Source organism: Alosa alosa, chromosome 16 (genome assembly GCF_017589495.1).
Source record: "Alosa alosa isolate M-15738 ecotype Scorff River chromosome 16, AALO_Geno_1.1, whole genome shotgun sequence".
Lineage (NCBI taxonomy): Eukaryota > Metazoa > Chordata > Actinopteri > Clupeiformes > Clupeidae > Alosa > Alosa alosa.
Genome location: NC_063204.1, coordinates 18,806,091 through 18,823,390, shown reverse-complemented (window position 1 = coordinate 18,823,390; position 17,300 = coordinate 18,806,091). Strand labels below are relative to the sequence as shown.

General features: G+C 40.8%; 3 protein-coding genes across 6 annotated transcripts; 2 read left to right on the top strand and 1 right to left on the bottom strand.

The window, feature by feature from the left end:
• Positions 1-618: 618 nt before the first annotated feature.
• LOC125309576 (myosin-11-like) lies at positions 619-9,107 on the bottom strand. Of its 2 annotated transcripts, XM_048266594.1 has the most exons (15): positions 8,961-9,107; positions 8,349-8,540; positions 8,158-8,188; positions 7,992-8,023; positions 7,649-7,721; positions 7,355-7,510; positions 6,781-6,898; positions 6,608-6,658; positions 6,443-6,520; positions 2,830-2,886; positions 2,659-2,718; positions 2,502-2,554; positions 2,110-2,212; positions 1,561-1,934; positions 619-1,008 (listed from the first exon to the last, which is right to left on the bottom strand). In XM_048266594.1, the coding sequence occupies exons 2-15, from the start codon at positions 8,533-8,535 to the stop codon at positions 786-788; spliced, it is 1,596 nt and encodes a 531-aa protein (XP_048122551.1). In that variant the 5' UTR covers positions 8,536-8,540; positions 8,961-9,107; the 3' UTR covers positions 619-785. The 2 variants fall into 2 exon arrangements, with proteins under 2 accessions (XP_048122551.1, XP_048122552.1); XM_048266595.1 differs by lacking the exons at positions 7,992-8,023; positions 8,158-8,188.
• A 3,653-nt stretch (positions 9,108-12,760) lies between these two features.
• apodb (apolipoprotein Db) lies at positions 12,761-15,744 on the top strand. 3 transcript variants are annotated; one of them, XM_048265688.1, is made up of 6 exons: positions 12,763-12,879; positions 12,956-13,015; positions 13,540-13,676; positions 13,877-13,998; positions 14,082-14,167; positions 14,408-15,744. In XM_048265688.1, exons 3-6 carry the CDS (start codon positions 13,563-13,565, stop codon positions 14,638-14,640), a joined length of 555 nt encoding a protein of 184 aa, XP_048121645.1. In that variant the 5' UTR covers positions 12,763-12,879; positions 12,956-13,015; positions 13,540-13,562; the 3' UTR covers positions 14,641-15,744. The 3 variants fall into 3 exon arrangements, with proteins under 3 accessions (XP_048121647.1, XP_048121645.1, XP_048121644.1); XM_048265687.1 differs by having other exon boundaries at positions 12,763-12,883; XM_048265690.1 differs by lacking the exon at positions 12,956-13,015 and having other exon boundaries at positions 12,761-12,883.
• Positions 15,745-15,835: 91 nt separating this feature from the next.
• Positions 15,836-17,200, top strand: otos (otospiralin). The gene is made up of 4 exons (XM_048265691.1): positions 15,836-15,942; positions 16,079-16,144; positions 16,594-16,617; positions 16,782-17,200. The coding sequence occupies exons 2-4, from the start codon at positions 16,084-16,086 to the stop codon at positions 16,964-16,966; spliced, it is 270 nt and encodes an 89-aa protein (XP_048121648.1). The 5' UTR covers positions 15,836-15,942; positions 16,079-16,083; the 3' UTR covers positions 16,967-17,200.
• The last annotated feature ends 100 nt before the right edge of the window (positions 17,201-17,300 follow it).

Here is a 17,300-nt window from a genome sequence, read left to right as displayed (position 1 = left end):
TCGATTTTATTCAGAGCGAACAACGCGTTTCGCATACATCGAGTAAACGTCAACAGTGTGCGGTAGATCAATCTTATAGTTATAGTCTTCTCCCACCCAAAGGTGGTAAAAAGATTGTGACATTTTTCTTTACTCTTCTCATGCATTCAAAGAATGTCCTGTTTAGAATTCCAGTATAGCTACTTTACGTTCACCACTTAGCTTCTGGCATTCCAAATAGTTGCAGCTGATATACATCTCTCCTTCGTTTTTTTTTTTTTTTTTTTTTTAAGTATCATTTCAAATCACTCAGGTTGGACTTCAAGACCAGGTCACTGTGGGTACTTGAACCCAGATATGGAATAGATGCTGTACCCAATTGTGCATGAATTGAGAAAACAGCCATACTGGCAGTAGTGCTGCAGTTTTCATTTATTACATTTACTTCTGCCAATGAAATACTTGGTTACTGGTTATGGTTATTATGTGCCTGAACAGCCTAGTCTCTTTCAAATGTTACTCTAGGGTTACCTAATCCTAATGCAACAACATAGCAAATGTAGGCACTGGAACACTTGTATGAAGCATATCAAAATATGGAAAAACTAAAATTCAAATTACCCAAAAAAAAAAAAAAAAAAAAAAAAGAAAACTTGAATTGAAATTAAACACCCAACAGACTAGAAATGAAATTATGATATGCACAATTGCAACCTGTACCATTTGTTTAAGGGGGAAACGTGGGTGCCAATATCCTGTTACAGCTTCTGTTTTCCTTTTTCTAAGTAATGTGCCACAAGCTCGTTTTAAGACGGTGGCATGTCAATGTTCTGGACAGTGCAGTAAGGCCCCAGGACTTGGCGAGCTGTGCTCCAAAAAAAGTCTGAGCAGCCCAAGCCAGATCCACTGTGGTAGGGTGGCAGAGCGGCACTGACGACACTCAGAGGCAGCACAACACCCAAGCTGAATGCACTGGCGGTTAGGACTCCTCTTCTGAAGCTGTGGTACGCCTCGCCCAGCCAGTGGACACTATAGTGAGAATGGGTGAGAGAGGGACAACATTACAGTTAGTTACAATATAAGTAGTACTTGTGCATTTTGTTCAAATTTACAGCTGAGCATATAACTATAAGTACTTTTCTATATACAGTATACTGTATATGACATACAGTCAAAGAAAGCTGGAGTCATATTGGAGTCACATGAATCATTTAGAAGCCTTTAAGGTTGATGGACGTGGAAGAAAGAGTACAATTTCAAATATAAGCCATCTGCACAAGGCAGTTAAGAGGAAATTTACGTCAATGTCCTAGACAAAGCATTATCAAAGTGTATTGTGACTTTTATTGTATTGTATACTTTTTTTTTAAAAGTATATTTTGTCGGCTTTTTTGCCTTTATTTGGATAAGACAGTGAAGAGTGACAGGAAGTAAGTGGGAGAAAGAGATGGGGTGGGAATCGGGAAATGACCGCAGGTCGGATTCAAACCTGTGTCCCTCTCCCCATGGGCACTCGGACCCGTACGGGCGCTGTAGCCTGCTGCGCCACAGCGCCCCCTTGTGACTTTACTTTAAATGTACCTTGGATGCTGTGGTGTATCTTCCTGCTCTGCTACACAAAATCCTATCTGCTCTTCCTCCACAGTTTCAGCCTGTTCAACACCTTCCTCATCCAAAGATTTGGTGACCTCTTGCATCTCTTGACCAACTTTCCTGTCCACCTGCTCATACTTGACTTCCTCTATGTCATTCTCAAGGCTGACCTCTCTGTGCACTTCTTTCTGGTCCTCTATAATTGCCTGTGGTACCTGCCGAATCTCTTCCTCAAACCTTATGGGTTCATCTGGTACCTGCAGAATCTTTTCAACCTTTAAAACTTTCTCTTCCTCAACTGTTATGGGTTTTTCTTCCTCAACCATGGCAGGTTCATCTACTTCCACCTCATCATCAGACTCCTGAAAAGGATGTTCACACAATAACATTACTCTGGGAAGCTGGTCCGTAAAATTAGGCACCATCTCAATTTGGATATTCAGTCAGTAAAAAAATGTTTTTGATCCTTTTAGAGTAAATTACATGTTTGAGGACCATGGAACAGGAACAGGTAAGAACTGGGTTCTGAAAACTCACTGGATGTCCTGGCATCAACCCCAGTTCCTCTGCTAGAGAGAAACAGTTGTCAGTTGTAGCTAAGACCAGACCTTTTGAATTCAGGAAACTTCCTCCTGCAGTACTGTCAGAAAAATGGTGTATGGTTTATTATCTATTCTAAGAAAAACAGTTTTTATTATGGTAGGAAGAGAATCAACAGACAAAGCATTTAACTGATTATGCACAAGAAAGGCACTACATCCATCAGTATGATTGAACAACACACTTAAGTATACAGAATTTTTAAAACATCATCACAGGCCAATTCTCAGATATCTGGGTTTTTCATGACTAAGTTGGGTCTCTGCTAATCCTACACTTATCATGTGTATCTGGCAGATTACAGACAGCATGAGAACCATGAAACATACACTCGTGCTAGTTCCAACTGGCCTTCCAGGTCTTTCACAGCCCTCTTCAGGGTCTACATGGCGATGGAGGAAAATGTTATTGTTATGATTAGGTTCATATTCAAATGCAATTACAATGGTAAAGACATTTCAGGAATTTTAATTGAATGAAACATGCCTGTTCCATGGTAGCAAACTCCTCTAAGGAAGCTTTTAGTTGGTTGACCAACATGTCTTTCTATAAAGAAAGAAAAAGCCCAGTTTGTAGCAGTAGTATCATATACCATGCAATATAATCTGTGGAATCTAATGTCATATGCTTGTTGTCGAGTTCAGGTTAAATACCCACACTGTTAATAACGGCAGTTTTCTCATCCAGCAGCATTCTTGTTTCCTCCAGCTGTTGCTGCACACAGTATAAGGAAAATTGGCAAAGTTATAATTGTCAAATATTTACATGCGGGGACGATTGAAATGCTAGATTGATGAAACATTACAGTTTTCTCCGAGTGCAATGATGATAGACAGACTTCCTTTGGTCAAACATAGCGCATGTTAACCTCCTTCTATCAGCCAAATACCTTCCTGTTATGTCCTTTTATCACAGAGTTACAGGCAATAAGTCAAAGTCAAAGTCAAAGTCAGCTTTATTGTCAATTTCTTCACATGTTCCAGACATACAAAGAGATCGAAATTACGTTTCTCACTATCCCACGGTGAAGACAAGACATATTTTACCAATTTTAAGTCCACAGACAAACATAACATTCAAGTAAACAAAAAAGTAAGTAAATAAGTAAATAAGAGGGCACATATAATAATGAAAAAAATAAGAGCAGCAAAATTTTGTTGAAATTGTGCATAGACAGTCAATAAAAAAACTAGTGCAAAGTCAGGCCAATAAGAGGCTTGGGTAGTTCTGTTTGACCTGAGTAATGAAGAAAGTGGCATCGTGGTGCAAGTTATGTAAGAGCAGCAGAAGTGTTGTGTTTTCAGGACAACAACACCAAGTTGTAAAGTGTACAAGTGTGCAAGTGTTCAAGTGTGCAAGTGGAGTAGTGCAGGCGGCCATTGTGGGTCCAATGTCCAGGATGTTATGTAGCTGAGGGTGGAGGGGGGGAGAGGAGGGAGAGAGTTCAGCATCCTTACAGCTTGGTGTATGAAGCTGTTGGTGAGTCTGGTAGCGGGAGCGCAGGCTTCTGTACCTCTTCCCAGAGGGCAGTAGATCAAACAGATTGTGAGCGGGTGACTTGCATCACTCACAATTTTGGTCGCTTGCCGGGTGAGGTGGGTGGTGTAAATGTCCTTCAGGGAGGGGAGTGAAGCACCAATGATCCTTCCAGCTGTGTTCACTATGCGCTGCAGGGCTTTCCTGTTGTATTCAGTGCAGCTTCCGCCCCACACAGCGATACAGCTGGAGAGGATGCTCTCAATGGTGCCTCGGTAGAATGTGGTCATGATGGCTGGTGGAGCACTTGCTCGCCTGAGTTTCCGCGAGGAAGTACAGGCGGCGCTGAGCTCTCTTCGCCAGTGATGCAGTGTTGGTGGTCCAGGAGAGGTCTTCGCTGATGTGCACCCCAGGAATTTGGTGCTGCTCGCTCTCTCCACCACAGCACCGTCGATGGTCAGTGGCAGGTGTTGGGTGTGACCTCTCGGAAGTCAACAACAATCTCTTTGGTCTTGCTGACGCTCAGCAGGAGGTTGTTGTCCCTGCACCACGTGGTCAGATGGTCGACCTCCAACCTGTATTGAGTCTCGTCGCCCTTGGTGATGAGACCCACCAGAGTTGTGTCGCCAGCAAATTTCACTATGTGATTGTTGCTGTAGGTTAGTGCAGTCATGTGTTAGCAGGGTGAAGAGCAGCGGACTGAGCGCAGCTAGGGGGGGCCCCTGTGCTCAGTGTGATGCTGCTTGAGGTATTGTTGCCAACACGCATCTACTTGGGGCCTCTGACAGAGGAAGTCCAGTAGCCAGTTGCAGAGGTAGGTACTGAGTCCCAGTTTGTCGAAGTTTGCAGATGAGTTGTTGTGGTATTATGGTGTTGAATGCAGAACTGAAGTCTATAAACAGCAATCTCACATATGAGTCTTTTTTTTCCAGGTGGGTGAGGGCTGGGTGGAGGGCAGAGCAGATTGCATCCTCTGTAGACCGCTTGGCTCGGTATGCAAACTGGAAGGGGTCCAGGGTGGGGGAGAATGGCTTTGATATGTGACATGACAAGCCGCTCAAAGCACTTCATGATGATGGGTGTCAGTGCCACAGGGCGGTAGTCATTGAAGCAGGATGGAGCAGTTTTCTTCGGCACAGGTATGATGGTGGCAGCTTTGAAACATGATGGGACGATGGCTTGCTTCAGGAAGTGTTAAAGATGTCTGTGAAGACATCCTTAAGCTCCCTGGCGCAGTCCTTCAGCGCCACGACCTGGGATGTTGTCTGGACCTGTTGCCTTTACGGTGTTGATAGCAGCAAGTGTCCTCTTCACGCTGTCGGCAGAGAGGCACAGGGGCTGCTCATGTAGAGGGGGATGGGTCTTCTGTGGGCAGGTGCTGTTTGTGCTTCAAAGCGAGCAAAGAAGCGGTTCAGGTTGTTGAGCAGAGGGATGTTGCTCTCACAGCTCTGTGGCGCGGGCTTGTAGTCCGTGAGGGCCTGAATGCCCTGCCATAGGCTTTGTGAGTTCCTGCTGTCTTTGAAGTGGGTGGTTATCTTGTGAGTGTATTCCTTTTTTGCTTCCTTGATGCCACGGGACAGGTTGGCTCTCGCTGTTTTCATGCCAGCTTCATCCCCAGCTCTGTAGGCTTTGTCTCTGGCCCTCAGCAGCCTGAGGACATCCCCTGTCAGCCATGGCTTCCAGTTAGCCCGAAAGTGATGATGTTTTTGTGTGGGTCACATCATCGATGCACTTGGTGATGTAAGAGGTTACAGTGTCTGTATACTCCTCTATGTCTGTCCGGTTGTTGTAAGTGGCTGCCTGCTTAAACATTTCCCAGTCTGTTGTGTCAAAGCAGTCTTGAAGAGCATCGGAGGCTCCCTCAGGCCACACTTTTACCTGCTTACGAACCGGTTTGTTCGCTTTTTGTTCGCAATAAACGTTTTTTTAATTGGTAAAAGTTAATTTCATTAGCGGTTTAATTTTTTTATTATTAAAGAGTGTTTTTCATGTAAAGGTTCGACTTCATACTTATTCAGTAGACAATTTAGTGCTCTTCACAATCCCAGACTTTCATTTAGCATGCAAAACAGGCTGTAATGGCATATGTCTATGGCAGAATACACGCAGTCACGGCCTGGTCGGGACAATTGAAACAGATGTTTCAATTGTCCTGACCAGGCCGTAACCGCATGTATTTTAAGTAAATTCAATATCTGTGTTTATACAATCATTTATGAAGGTGAGACATGGAAAAGCAGTTTTAAAAATATGTAAATATATTTGGGCACACCAGGTAGGGGGTCAAGTTTTCTCTGGGCTGTGGGTCGCTAAGGGCACTTATTTGGATGTGCAATGGCCTAACTCATGTAAAGACATTTTCCACTATAGAAACATGATATTAATGGGGAAACCTACTGTTCTGGCTATAAAAATGTCAGAATCTTCCATAGTGTGTATTAAAGTTGTGGGAATTTATATGCCTTAAACTGTATGTTTTATTCATCCCCCATGCTGTTTCAATCGTCCCGACCAGGACGGACGAATGAAACATTAAGCACGTCCCACTTTATTTGACAGAGGACAGATGTAGGTTGCTAGTGACAAAATATTAGCTTTCAGTGATTATGATCGCTTTGTAAATTATGTTTAATTAAAGAGTGTTTCAACTGTCCCGGCTCTCCCCTATTTGTGTCCCCTATAAGTGTGAGTGTGTACATTTGTGCATGTGTGTGTGTGACCATAGTGGACAATAGTTAACATCATCACCTACATAAGTTTATGAAAAGTTCATGGAGGATTATGGGAAAAGTACCTGCAATGCCTTGATGTGCTGAGTCAGATTTGTTATTTTCTCCTTGTCTGATTCCCTCTCAGGCAAAAGTTTAGACATCTTTTGAAAGCAAGGGAAATTATGGCAGTGAGTAGAAGCACACTGTGGCAATAAAAGAAAAATCCACAAGAGCCCTTTTAATTTTACCTCATTGGCGACTGTTTCAATCTGATTGATTAGGGACTTATTTTCTTTTTCCTGTGAGCATAAAAATACAGTGATGGCTATTAAATATTTTGAATTTAACCTCAATGTTTGGCATAAAACAATTTTAGATGCACTGTCAATTTATTAACTTTCTCTGTTTAAGTGAATCTCACCAGTTTGCTTATGCAGGCCTTGAGGTTACTACTGGCCGCCTCACTGTCAGCAAGCGCCCCCCTAATAACATCCATCTCCTCCATCAACTGCTCAGCATCCTGAATGGACTGCTTCATACTGCAAAACCACACTTTACATGTATCCTATTCTACTGTGACTTTTCAATACATTATGGTGGTGAAAAAAGAGAGTGCCTGCACACTGGAGTGGATACAGTGGTTACAGGTGACAGCAACCCTACAGGGTCAAACAGGTTCCAACAGGGTCTTTTTTAGGCAAATGCATTCGAAACTTTGTCTTTTTTAAATCAAAGTTTGGGAGCTACTCCAGTGCTGCGGACATCCACTCACATATTCAATACATTACACATTTGACTGTTATAAAATCTGCTGACAACTACATCATTTTAGACTATGGAGTAGTTCTCTATCAAAACAAAAATGATATTGCCATTTTCAGTAACCTCAAATTCAGTTAGTCGTCCAGAAAAATTGCAGATGTACACTTTACAAAAATAATCCTAACAGCTATTTGTAATGTTACTGGGGCCTATTATGTTTTTGGACTGATCACCTTTTGACCTGGCTCTTCAAAGCAGAGTTCTCCATTTCAAGGTGAGTGTTTGAGTCCTCACATGCGTCGAGAGCTTTCTGCAGATCGGCATTTCTTTTCATAAAGCGGTTTTTACAGTGTAGTAGCTCCACAATGTCTCTTTTCTCCTCCAGACTCCTAAGGACATGCAAAAAACACTGGCGTTTCGCAACAGTGACTCTGTAAATGTGACTACATAACTGTGACTTTGTGCTTTTGTTCTCAAGGCGTGACTGCTTTGAAGCACAGAACCCTTCTTTCAGAGGGCATACTCACAAGTCAGAGGAGTTCCACACCTCCTCCTCCTCCGCAATGTACACTTCATTACACTCCTCTGAAACCTTTATCTCTGGTGAACAAATACATTCTCTGTATTGAAGTTAACATAATATCCCAAAAGGAATTTCTAACAGGGAAGGCGACATCGAGCATGTAATTGAAGTGTTCTGATTGTGAGTGTCTGCTGCAACAATTAGCTACCACTGTAATCAACGGAACTGGCTACACCAGACATGATAGTAGCGTGTACTTTCAAAAAAATTAGAGTAGGCTATTTTTACGCTCTGCAAACAAAGCACTTTATAGCGGACCCCGTGTAGCCCAAGCCTAAGATTCCTACCATCATGATCTGGTCCTTCATATCCTAGAGCCTTGCAAAAAACGCACAAAAATGTTACTGAACAAAATAAATGTTGCAGAGACCATTCCCTTAATAACTTGTAGCCTAAATTATTTTAAATGATCAAAATGGAAGCCAGCTGGTCTTGCTCATAGCTTCACATTACCTGCACCTTGTAATGGCTTGCCATCCAAGTTCTTCAAATAAAAAAGAGGAGTGTTATAAAGTAAGGTCAAGATGAACTCACTGACTGATGCCGATGTAATAGATGCATGTGCATACTGAACAATTAACAATAGGCTATCATCGGAACAATGCTTTAATAGCAAGAAAACAAAACAAATAACTCTAACTTACCTTCATTTTCCCACTGTTGACTTTCTTGCCCATAGAAGATTGGTGTGCAATCATTATCCAGCATAAGACTTGACCTGCTTCTGGCAAAAACTGCTGTCAGATTCTGCATGGAAGTGTAGGACATGCAGCTGCCAAGCTGGTCAACCCGATCAAGTCCAATCGGCTGAGAAACAGTTCTCCTCAACATTCTTCCTTGAAGGTGTGTTGAAAGTATGCAATTAAGACTAATTTGTCATATACATTAATCAAATGAAATAACACTGTCATCAAGAGATCAAGATCATCAAAAGAAGACATACCTTTCTATATCTAGCTTTCTGTCTGCAACCAGATTTATTCATTAGGTTAGCTAGCTAACTAACTATTAGCATTTTTAAAATCTTCAACCTTTGTCCAAGTTCACTTTGTCAGTAACTTTAACACAACAAACACCATCTAACAGATCATTCAGTATCAGACAGTTAAACAGCAAAATAAGCTGCTGTTGGTTTTTCCGATTTAGCCAGTTAATATTAGCTAACGTTAGCTTCTAGCTGTTAGCTAATGTTATCCTTGTTAATTAACTTAATGTCCGGCAACCATGTAATGTAAACAATGTAAATCCAGACTTACCTAATTGAATGTGATATCTGTAAAGTTTACAAAATCAGGAGTCCTTCTGAACACCCCTGGAAGAAGGTAGAGGTTTTAGGCAACTAGCCTACTCTCCATATGTCTATTACCAAGCAATATCTTTGCTGCCTGCCAGCACGACCAACAGGGTTGCTAGGACTTGGCATTGGAGTTCGAATCCTGGTTGGAATGAGTCATACAATGTATGACATACATACCCAGAGGCTTATAGATAGATCTATCTATATGGCTCTGCATATACCTTAGTAGCAAAGATCCTTGATTACTAGCTCCGCTTTAACCCTCTCTGATAGTAGTAGTATTTAAAAAAGTAGTAAAAGTAGTATTTGTTTGTGAATGGGGGGGGGGTAGTGTATATATATGTTGTTGGGGATTAATGGGGGGTGTGGGGGAGGGGTGTACCTGTGTGTGTGTGTGTGTGTGTGTGTGTGGGGGGGGGGGGGGTATATAAAGGTGTGTACGTGAGGAAGGTTATGGTGTAATGGTGTGTGAGTGAGGGGGGTGTACCTGTATGTGGGGGTGGGGGGAAAGTGACAAGACACATAGAGAGAAAAAATATATCTAAATATAAAATAAATTAATAGTATTAAAAAAAACTGTGGCTTGAGGTTGATTAGTTATAAGAAAGATAATGATCATCATCCTTGTGGCTTGTGGATAAAAAAACTGTCTCTATATTTGCTGGTACAGGTCTACATACTTTTATACCTTCTACCAGAAGGCAGGAGGGCAAAGAGACTGTGGCTGGGATGACGGGTCAGCGAGGATTCACTTGGTCTTTCTCCTGCAGCGCTGGCTGTAAAGGTCCTGGATAGTTGGTAACTCAGTCCTTGTAATGCGCTGACATGACCACCCTTTGCAGAGCTTTGCAGTCATGGGCGGTGCTGTCGTTTTGGAGGACCACATGGTTATGGTTATGGGATTTGGCTGAGACTTTTGTCCAAAGCAACTTACAAATAAAAACAATAAAAATGGGTTTAAAAATGGGTAAGACTACATTAAGGAGTTTAGCAATAAACAATAGTGTCAATGCAATAAGCTATCAATGCTTAATATCATGTTGAAAATATCAGGGATTTCGCCGGAAGTCGCGTTTGTCGCTGTAAGGACCAAACAAAACACACCAGAGAGACCCTACCCCAACCCCACCCATACCAGAGAGAGCCAACCCCAACCCCAACCCCACCCATACATTCAGTAGAAATTCCACGCAGGGTTTCATTTTTGTTTGGGGGCAGGCCCCCTCTTTGTTTGTTTCCAGTTTTCGGAGCCTGGGCTGCCAGAGACTGTTTTTTTTACAGTGTAATCAACGGAATGGGTAGCTATCGGTCGGACAGCGCCTTTAATTAAGGTGTATGCTGAAGTGAGCAGATACTGTATGTCTTTAGGTCCTTCTTGAAAGACCCAAAACTATCAGGAAAGGAGAGCACTGGGCAACTTATTCCATCAATGAGGAACCACTGAGGAAAACTGAGTCTTACAACATTTTGGTCTTAGACCTTCATCAGGTAAACTTGAATTTACCTGATGAAGGTCTAAGACCGAAACATTGTAATTTCTAATAAATAATGCAGAATGGTCAGTGTGTGGGATTCTTTCTAAGTTCCTCGATCTGCGACCTTTGGTCATATCCAACACACCTGCCCGACAAAAGAGGTGTGCAAAAAGCCTTCCTACGTTGCAAAGTCATCTGCTGACAGTGAAGTAGCTGATGGCGGTGGTGGAGGATTGAGAAGAAACTTGAAAGTAGAAAAACGTTTTCTACTGTCAGTGGCATTCTCAATCTTGCTCTGATGGAATGCCTTTTTTGTAAGTGTAACAGTGGATGAAAAAGATGATATCAAAGACGGGTAGTGCCTAAAATCATTTCAATCTCTGGATTTATGCCATTTCCTCTCCGAAGCTCTGAGTTCCTTTCGTACTGAGTGTATACTGTTTGTCAGATATTGTGGAAAGTGGACATGCTGTATTCAGACAAGATGCCATGCAAAGAGTCTCTGTAATATAATAATACATAATAATACACAATAAACAGCAATGGCATTCAAACTGTGGGGAAAATAGGACAGTCTCTATTTTGGATTGTAGCCTAGCTATTAAGAGATCTATTAATGGGTTTCATCAGGTCCCTTTCCACAGGTATATTAATCAAGCACCAAGCAGTCTGCATTCATAATCTAGGTGCTTGATTTTATACACCTGTGGAAAGGGACCTGATGAAACCCATGAATAAGGATCTGTCGACACCAATGGATTTATGAAATAGCTCAAAATAATAATAATAAATAATTATTAAAAAGGTGATTTAATTGGGCTAATATTTATCTCTCTTTTTAATATTTATGTCTGTCTGCATGTCTCATATTTTTCTTCTGAAGTAGAACCATAATGTTTGGCTAAATAGCCTAACTGTGTGTTGACATTGACCTGCAGTTACAAAATCTGTACAATCAAAGAACATCCTTGTGCACACATGTGTACTCTCTTTTGCCCTTAGCCTAGAGAGAGTAATCAGCAGCTCTACATGTCATTGGTTGACCGCTAGGTCCTTTGGAATTGTGTTGTATAAAAGCCACCCTTGATCAGCACACATCACTACTAGTTGACAGCCTGACTGGTAAGAGAACTCTGAATTTCTTAAACAACTTGTGGCCCGAGGTTGGAGAGAGAGGGGTGGAATCGGGAAATGACTCAGGCCGGACTCGAACCTGAGTCCCCGTGGGCACTTAGACCCATATGTGGTACGGACACTGTGGCCAGTTGCGCCACATAGCCCCTGGTAATAATCCTTTTCAATGCACCTTACTATCTCCACCTGTCCTCTCAGGTATAGCTGATGCTCCCTACTGGGTCATCTCCACTGACTATACCTCCTACTTGGTGGTGTACTCCTGCAAGGATGTCTTCGGCCTCCTCTATGTGGACTTTGCCTGGATCCTTGCGCGTTCCAGATCCCTGCCTGCCAACACTGTCTCTCAGCTGCGCGGTGATCTGGAGTCGCATGGTGTCAGCCTGAGTGGGATGACCTCGTCTGACCAAGTGGGCTGTAATGCCATGCCTGAAGGGCAAGGGCAATGAGATAAAGCAATGCATTTATACGTGATCTCATAGTAATAAAGTTTTTAATGTAACATAAAAATCTTGGTTTTGCTATTTGTTTACTTGTGATGGTGTGTCCCATGGAAATGACTCACTGAAAAGAAAACCAATAAAAACTTTGGGAGTATCAGTTCCATTTGTCTCCATAGCAGTAGCCGCTTACATATATGGGAAAGTATTTCAGTGTTTTCTAACAATAATGACATACAGTCAGAAAAAAATACCAGGACAAATAACATGACGATTATTCAAACTAGGCCAACAAAGAACAGGCTGAGGACGTGGAGGATTCATGAGAATAAGGATAAAGTTCAGACTCAGTTCAATTTTATTGACCAAGTAGACAACATAATCTTATAGTTTTTTTTTTTTTTTTTAATTTTATACAAAATAGGCCTGTCTTCCAAGTTTTCCATTTACATGACCCATATGATCTAAAAAGATAATAAAACAGGCCTAGTCACGTGTACAAGTAAGTGTAATACAAATTATTTTAAGTAGCCTAAATAAAGGAAGCCCTTCTAACAAGATCCCTTATCAAGTAGAAAACGAGTTTTCAGGCAGACGTGATTCCCACACGAGTTATCCAGCGATTAGACGTCTCGGTACAGTGCCACCTCTCTTGTCCCAGCAGCGCCGTCCCATGACACTTATTTAGCATATCACCTGCTTCGAGTTAGATGCCGTCTGACGCCACAATGTTAGCGTTTATCACACTCGTTTAGGAGAGGCAGTCTGCAAGGGAGCGACGAGTGCTTCACATTCTCCGCTTTGCCTGGACCGCAACAAAGGATTTCACGTAGGTAAGTTAAACACCAGAGGATCGTAAGATAATTTATATTTTTAAGACTGACCGACTATTTTTTTTTTTTCAGAACAACGAAGCATTTGATATCCTATAGTTTCAGAGTGGTAATAATTGTGAGACTTTTAAGGTATGTTCCTCGACTAAATTTAAGGTTTAGTCTACCGTATGAAACACTGCAGTAACTCACTGGTTTGGATTTGTAATAGCGAGCTAAGTAATGTTGCCAATATAAAGAGTTGTGGATTTTATAGCCTGTGAACTGGTGTTATAAAAGATGCACGTTCATGCTTACGTGAACAGACCCAGAAATACTAGTTCAGCAGGTGTAGCAAGCAGAAATCATATGGAACTGCAGTAAATATGGGCCTAGCTACCTTGCACCTGATGTGTTTTAGCTCTTGTTGAAACTTTTTTTTTTGATGTTGAGAAAAATAATGGTAAAAAAATATATATTTCTTTACAGCAAATCCTACAAAATCATCAACATTATTGAATTAACTCTACATGATTAAAAATGTTTTTCTTTAAATGGAAAATAACTTGACTGTTATGGCAAGAAATTCTTGAAGGAACTTAATTACCTAGACATTCAATTAGCTAGGCTATCTCTTATCCTTAGTTTCAATTAAACTTGTACTAATCACCTTGTAGAAAAGAATCTGGGTGTGGAAAAAATGGCTAAGATCCTCCTGCTTTTGTCCTTGGTCCTTCCATTTATTGATGCCCAAACAGTTCACTGGGGCCCTTGTCCAACACCAATGGTCCAACCCAACTTTGACCTCAACAAGGTACTTACTGTTGATCATTTGACTTCCTCAGATTTGATCAGAATTCCTGGTTCTGAATGACCAGTTTAAGGCACTCCGCTTGCCTAACAACGCCCCTAGAGCTGTTCTAAAATCAATGTAACCTACAGCCTCTGAGGGCTTATTGCTTAATGATTCCATTAGGGACCTCCTAATACTACTCTTTTTTTTCTTTGTACCAGTACATTGGGAAGTGGTATGAAATTGAAAAGCTCCCTGCAAGGTTTGAGAGAGGAACATGTATTGAAGCTAACTATGCTATAAGAGCTGACCATACAATCCAAGTGCTGAATTTGCAGAACTAGTAAGTAACCCTGTCTTCTACACTTGTCAGCGATAGTCTTTTTTCATCTGTGGTTTACAATATGTTGTGCTGCTAATTTTCAGTAAAGGAAAGGTGAGGAGCGCAGAGGGAACTGCTGTTATACAGGACACCAGGGAGCCTGCAAAGCTTGGAGTCAGCTTTTCTTACTGTAAGTAATATTTCCCACCGAACATTTGTATAACAGATGTCCCTGCTGCCCCACTGTTTTTGTTGATGTCGCTATTTGGGTTGTTACAGAAATCTTATTTAATTAACTTGAGTAAAATCTCCTGACTCACAGGTACTAAGGTACTTTCTACTTATGGTAGAAAAAAGATGCTTGTTTGAAATGATCATACGCACATAACTTCTATTTTTTATTTTATTTACCCTCTCTCTGTGGTCACAGTTACTCCCTACAGTCCATACTGGATCCTGTCTACAGACTACACTAGTGTTGCTGTGATCTACTCTTGCACTGATGTCATGAGGGTCTTTCACATAGACTATGCCTGGATTCTTGGCCGCTCACGCATCCTACCAGCTGAGACCGTGTTCCGTGCCAAGGAACTTTTCTTCCGTGACAACATTGACATAAGCAACATGAAGGCAACAGACCAGAGCAATTGTGATCAACTGTGATCTTGGAACTGAATCTGTTTTTAAAGGTGTAGGTTTTTGAACATTCTAAGTTCCGCAACAATTGAAGGTTCTAAAATTCTATGTTGAATTCAATGAACCCAGATATTCTTTAGAACGTTAATTTCCCGGTGTGACGGTACTCCTTTAAGGGTTAAATGTGTGATCTTGGTTGCTATTCTAGAATGTAAGTGGGCAAATCCACTCAAATCTGTCATGCCCCTAACGCCAACGCAATGCCATGGTATGGTATGATGTGAATGATGATTACTTGAAATTTGAGCATTCACTCTTCTTGGTTGTAGAACTTACATGAAAAACTTTTCACATAATTATTCGCATCATACAAATACCATGGCATTTAGTTGCCATTATGGACGTGACAGTTTTGCGTGAAATTGCCCTGTTGATGGTGACTGGTATATGCTTAGGCCAATCTCTTTCTTGTATAGCCCCCATTTACAGGAGATTTCTTGTAGCTTATTCAGTGGAGATGTTTATTTTTTGTCTTAAATGATCAAATGTCATATCAAGAAGATAAAAAGAGGGTGGACCTACTTTATTTCTGAAATAGATAGATTAATAGATTTGTTTAACCATATTGAAATTAAAGAATCTGAGCATAACACAAGAATTGTGTATTTTTGAATGCCCCCTGTTGTATGTTGGGGGTAATGACATTTAGTAAAGAGTAAAGTGCCACCACTAGCATGTAAAATACCCAGAGAAAACAATATCTACATTTTGGGTAGTTGTGACTTTAGTGGTTAAATATATGCAACACACAAAGTGTACAGTGGTTGTGAAGTTGGTAACTCAGGGGACGACGGGGGACAGACTCATGCAGGGGTGATCTTAGTTGAAGAACGGGAAAAGTGCACATTAGGTGTATTTTACTGGGGCAATGGGACATACTTTACTTTAGGAATAAACATGTATATCAAGTACTTAAGCAATCAAATGTGGGGAAAGTGTAGATACTGGGACACGGGAATGCAAAGCTTGATCAGGATCAAAAATTCTCACCACTCTTTTACATATTGTTAACTTTGAGCACTGTATGAAATTATATAAGAAACTGAACTAAAATTAAAAAGATTATTTTAATTTTAGTGTCTTTATTTGTATGGCTAGTGAGTGATCTGAATACATGATGGGATGTGAAAAGGAGCATTTGAAATTTGGAGGGGGAGGGGAAAGGAGAAGACAGAATTTTCTTTATATTTGAGTCTCCTGCTCAAGTTGAGAAACAGCACAGCAATAGTTGCTGCACATCAGAAGTGGAAACACAGAGTTTGTGAACAGGTAAGCCATGCAGTGTTTTTGTGATGTTCATTTTGTCCATAAGAAATCTTATCTCAAGTACAAATAAGTATTATTGTTTATAAGTCCTGTGAAAATTTTCATTATTGGTGATAGAGTTATGTTTTTTTTTCTTCAGGGAAAATGAAGTGTTTTTTCCATTTTTGTGTTTTGTTTCTCTTTTTCATGATGAACCATTTCAGTGGTAAGTGTTAAACGTCCAATTTGTAACTTTTTGGGACGAAATGCAACAAACGATCTAGCACCTCAACCAACTGAAAAAACACCTCAGTTTTATTTAATCTGCTCTGGTGAATATCTCTTGTGGTTTATTATTGTCCTGCAAGAAAGGCTTCCTTTTCTTTATAAAACATAAACCATGGACTACTATGGGGATGTTGCATCAACCATGATGCATTTCAAATTCATTTATCCATTATTAATAACATGTTTTCAGTGTCACTAGTGCTAGATAAAATTGTACATTTATCCAAGAGTTCCGTGCAACAGCAAACCATAATATTTGAGGAGGAAATGGAGTCCCCTCACATTTCTAGAAGTCCCAAGAGAGAACCCAAGTTTCCTTCAACTGAATCACTTCTTTGTGAGAGCTGCACTTGGCAATGCTAAAGCTCTTCCTCTGTCTCTCCTCAGGTGCTAGATACATTCCTGAAGGAGGTAAAAATACATTTTCTGTTCATGTATGAATAACTGTTGCTTTGAATTCTCACTGTTGCTACAATAACAAATGCAAACAGTCAAACTTGTTTTTAAACAAATTGCCTGTTACTTCAATCCTCCTTTGAAATGTGTGTCCTTAAATGCGTGTGTTTCTTGCTCAGTTCCTTATGATGAGCCCCCTGCAGTTCCATACTGGCCCTACTCCACAACTGATTTTTGGAGATACGTGGAGTACTTCCGCAGCATTGGTGCCTATAATCACATCAACGAAATGGCTCGGGCATTTTATGCCCATCAACACCTTGGAGACACCTTAGGCTATGGGGTGCCAGAACTGCCAGAGTAGAGACATTATGCATGGGCAGACATAATTTGGTCAACAAGGTTCAAGAGGTGCAACTGATATATGCAGGCATAAAGTCTAAATGGTTTTATTGTCATATATGAATATGTCATCAACTATTTTATCAAGTGTATACAAAATATGTTAGTAAATATATTATTCTACTTAAGGAACTTCTCTACCACCATAATTATGGTGGCATATGTAAATCTGTACTTGTTGTCAGATCATTGTAGGCCTACTGTATAGCCTACTAATAAAGTCTTGATGAAATTTATTTTAACTCTAATTGTTTATTTTGATAACCTACAATGGATTAACTTAAACATACTGTATT

Excerpts from the sequence above, each read along its gene's own strand:
- LOC125309576 (XM_048266594.1), bottom strand. The coding sequence starts at position 8,535 with ATGTTGAGGAGAACTGTTTCTCAGCCGATTGGACTTGATCGGGTTGAC. Across the intron at positions 7,722-7,991 it reads TGAAGGACCAGATCATGATG|AGATAAAGGTTTCAGAGGAG; the intron begins GTAGGAATCTTA and ends TTTGTTCACCAG. Across the intron at positions 1,009-1,560 it reads GATACACCACAGCATCCAAG|TGTCCACTGGCTGGGCGAGG; the intron begins GTACATTTAAAG and ends TTCTCACTATAG.
- apodb (XM_048265690.1), top strand. The coding sequence starts at position 13,563 with ATGGCTAAGATCCTCCTGCTTTTGTCCTTGGTCCTTCCATTTATTGAT. Across the intron at positions 13,677-13,876 it reads CCAACTTTGACCTCAACAAG|TACATTGGGAAGTGGTATGA; the intron begins GTACTTACTGTT and ends TCTTTGTACCAG. Across the intron at positions 14,168-14,407 it reads TGGAGTCAGCTTTTCTTACT|TTACTCCCTACAGTCCATAC; the intron begins GTAAGTAATATT and ends CTGTGGTCACAG.
- otos (XM_048265691.1), top strand. The coding sequence starts at position 16,084 with ATGAAGTGTTTTTTCCATTTTTGTGTTTTGTTTCTCTTTTTCATGATG. Across the intron at positions 16,145-16,593 it reads CATGATGAACCATTTCAGTG|GTGCTAGATACATTCCTGAA; the intron begins GTAAGTGTTAAA and ends GTCTCTCCTCAG. Across the intron at positions 16,618-16,781 it reads TAGATACATTCCTGAAGGAG|TTCCTTATGATGAGCCCCCT; the intron begins GTAAAAATACAT and ends TTTCTTGCTCAG.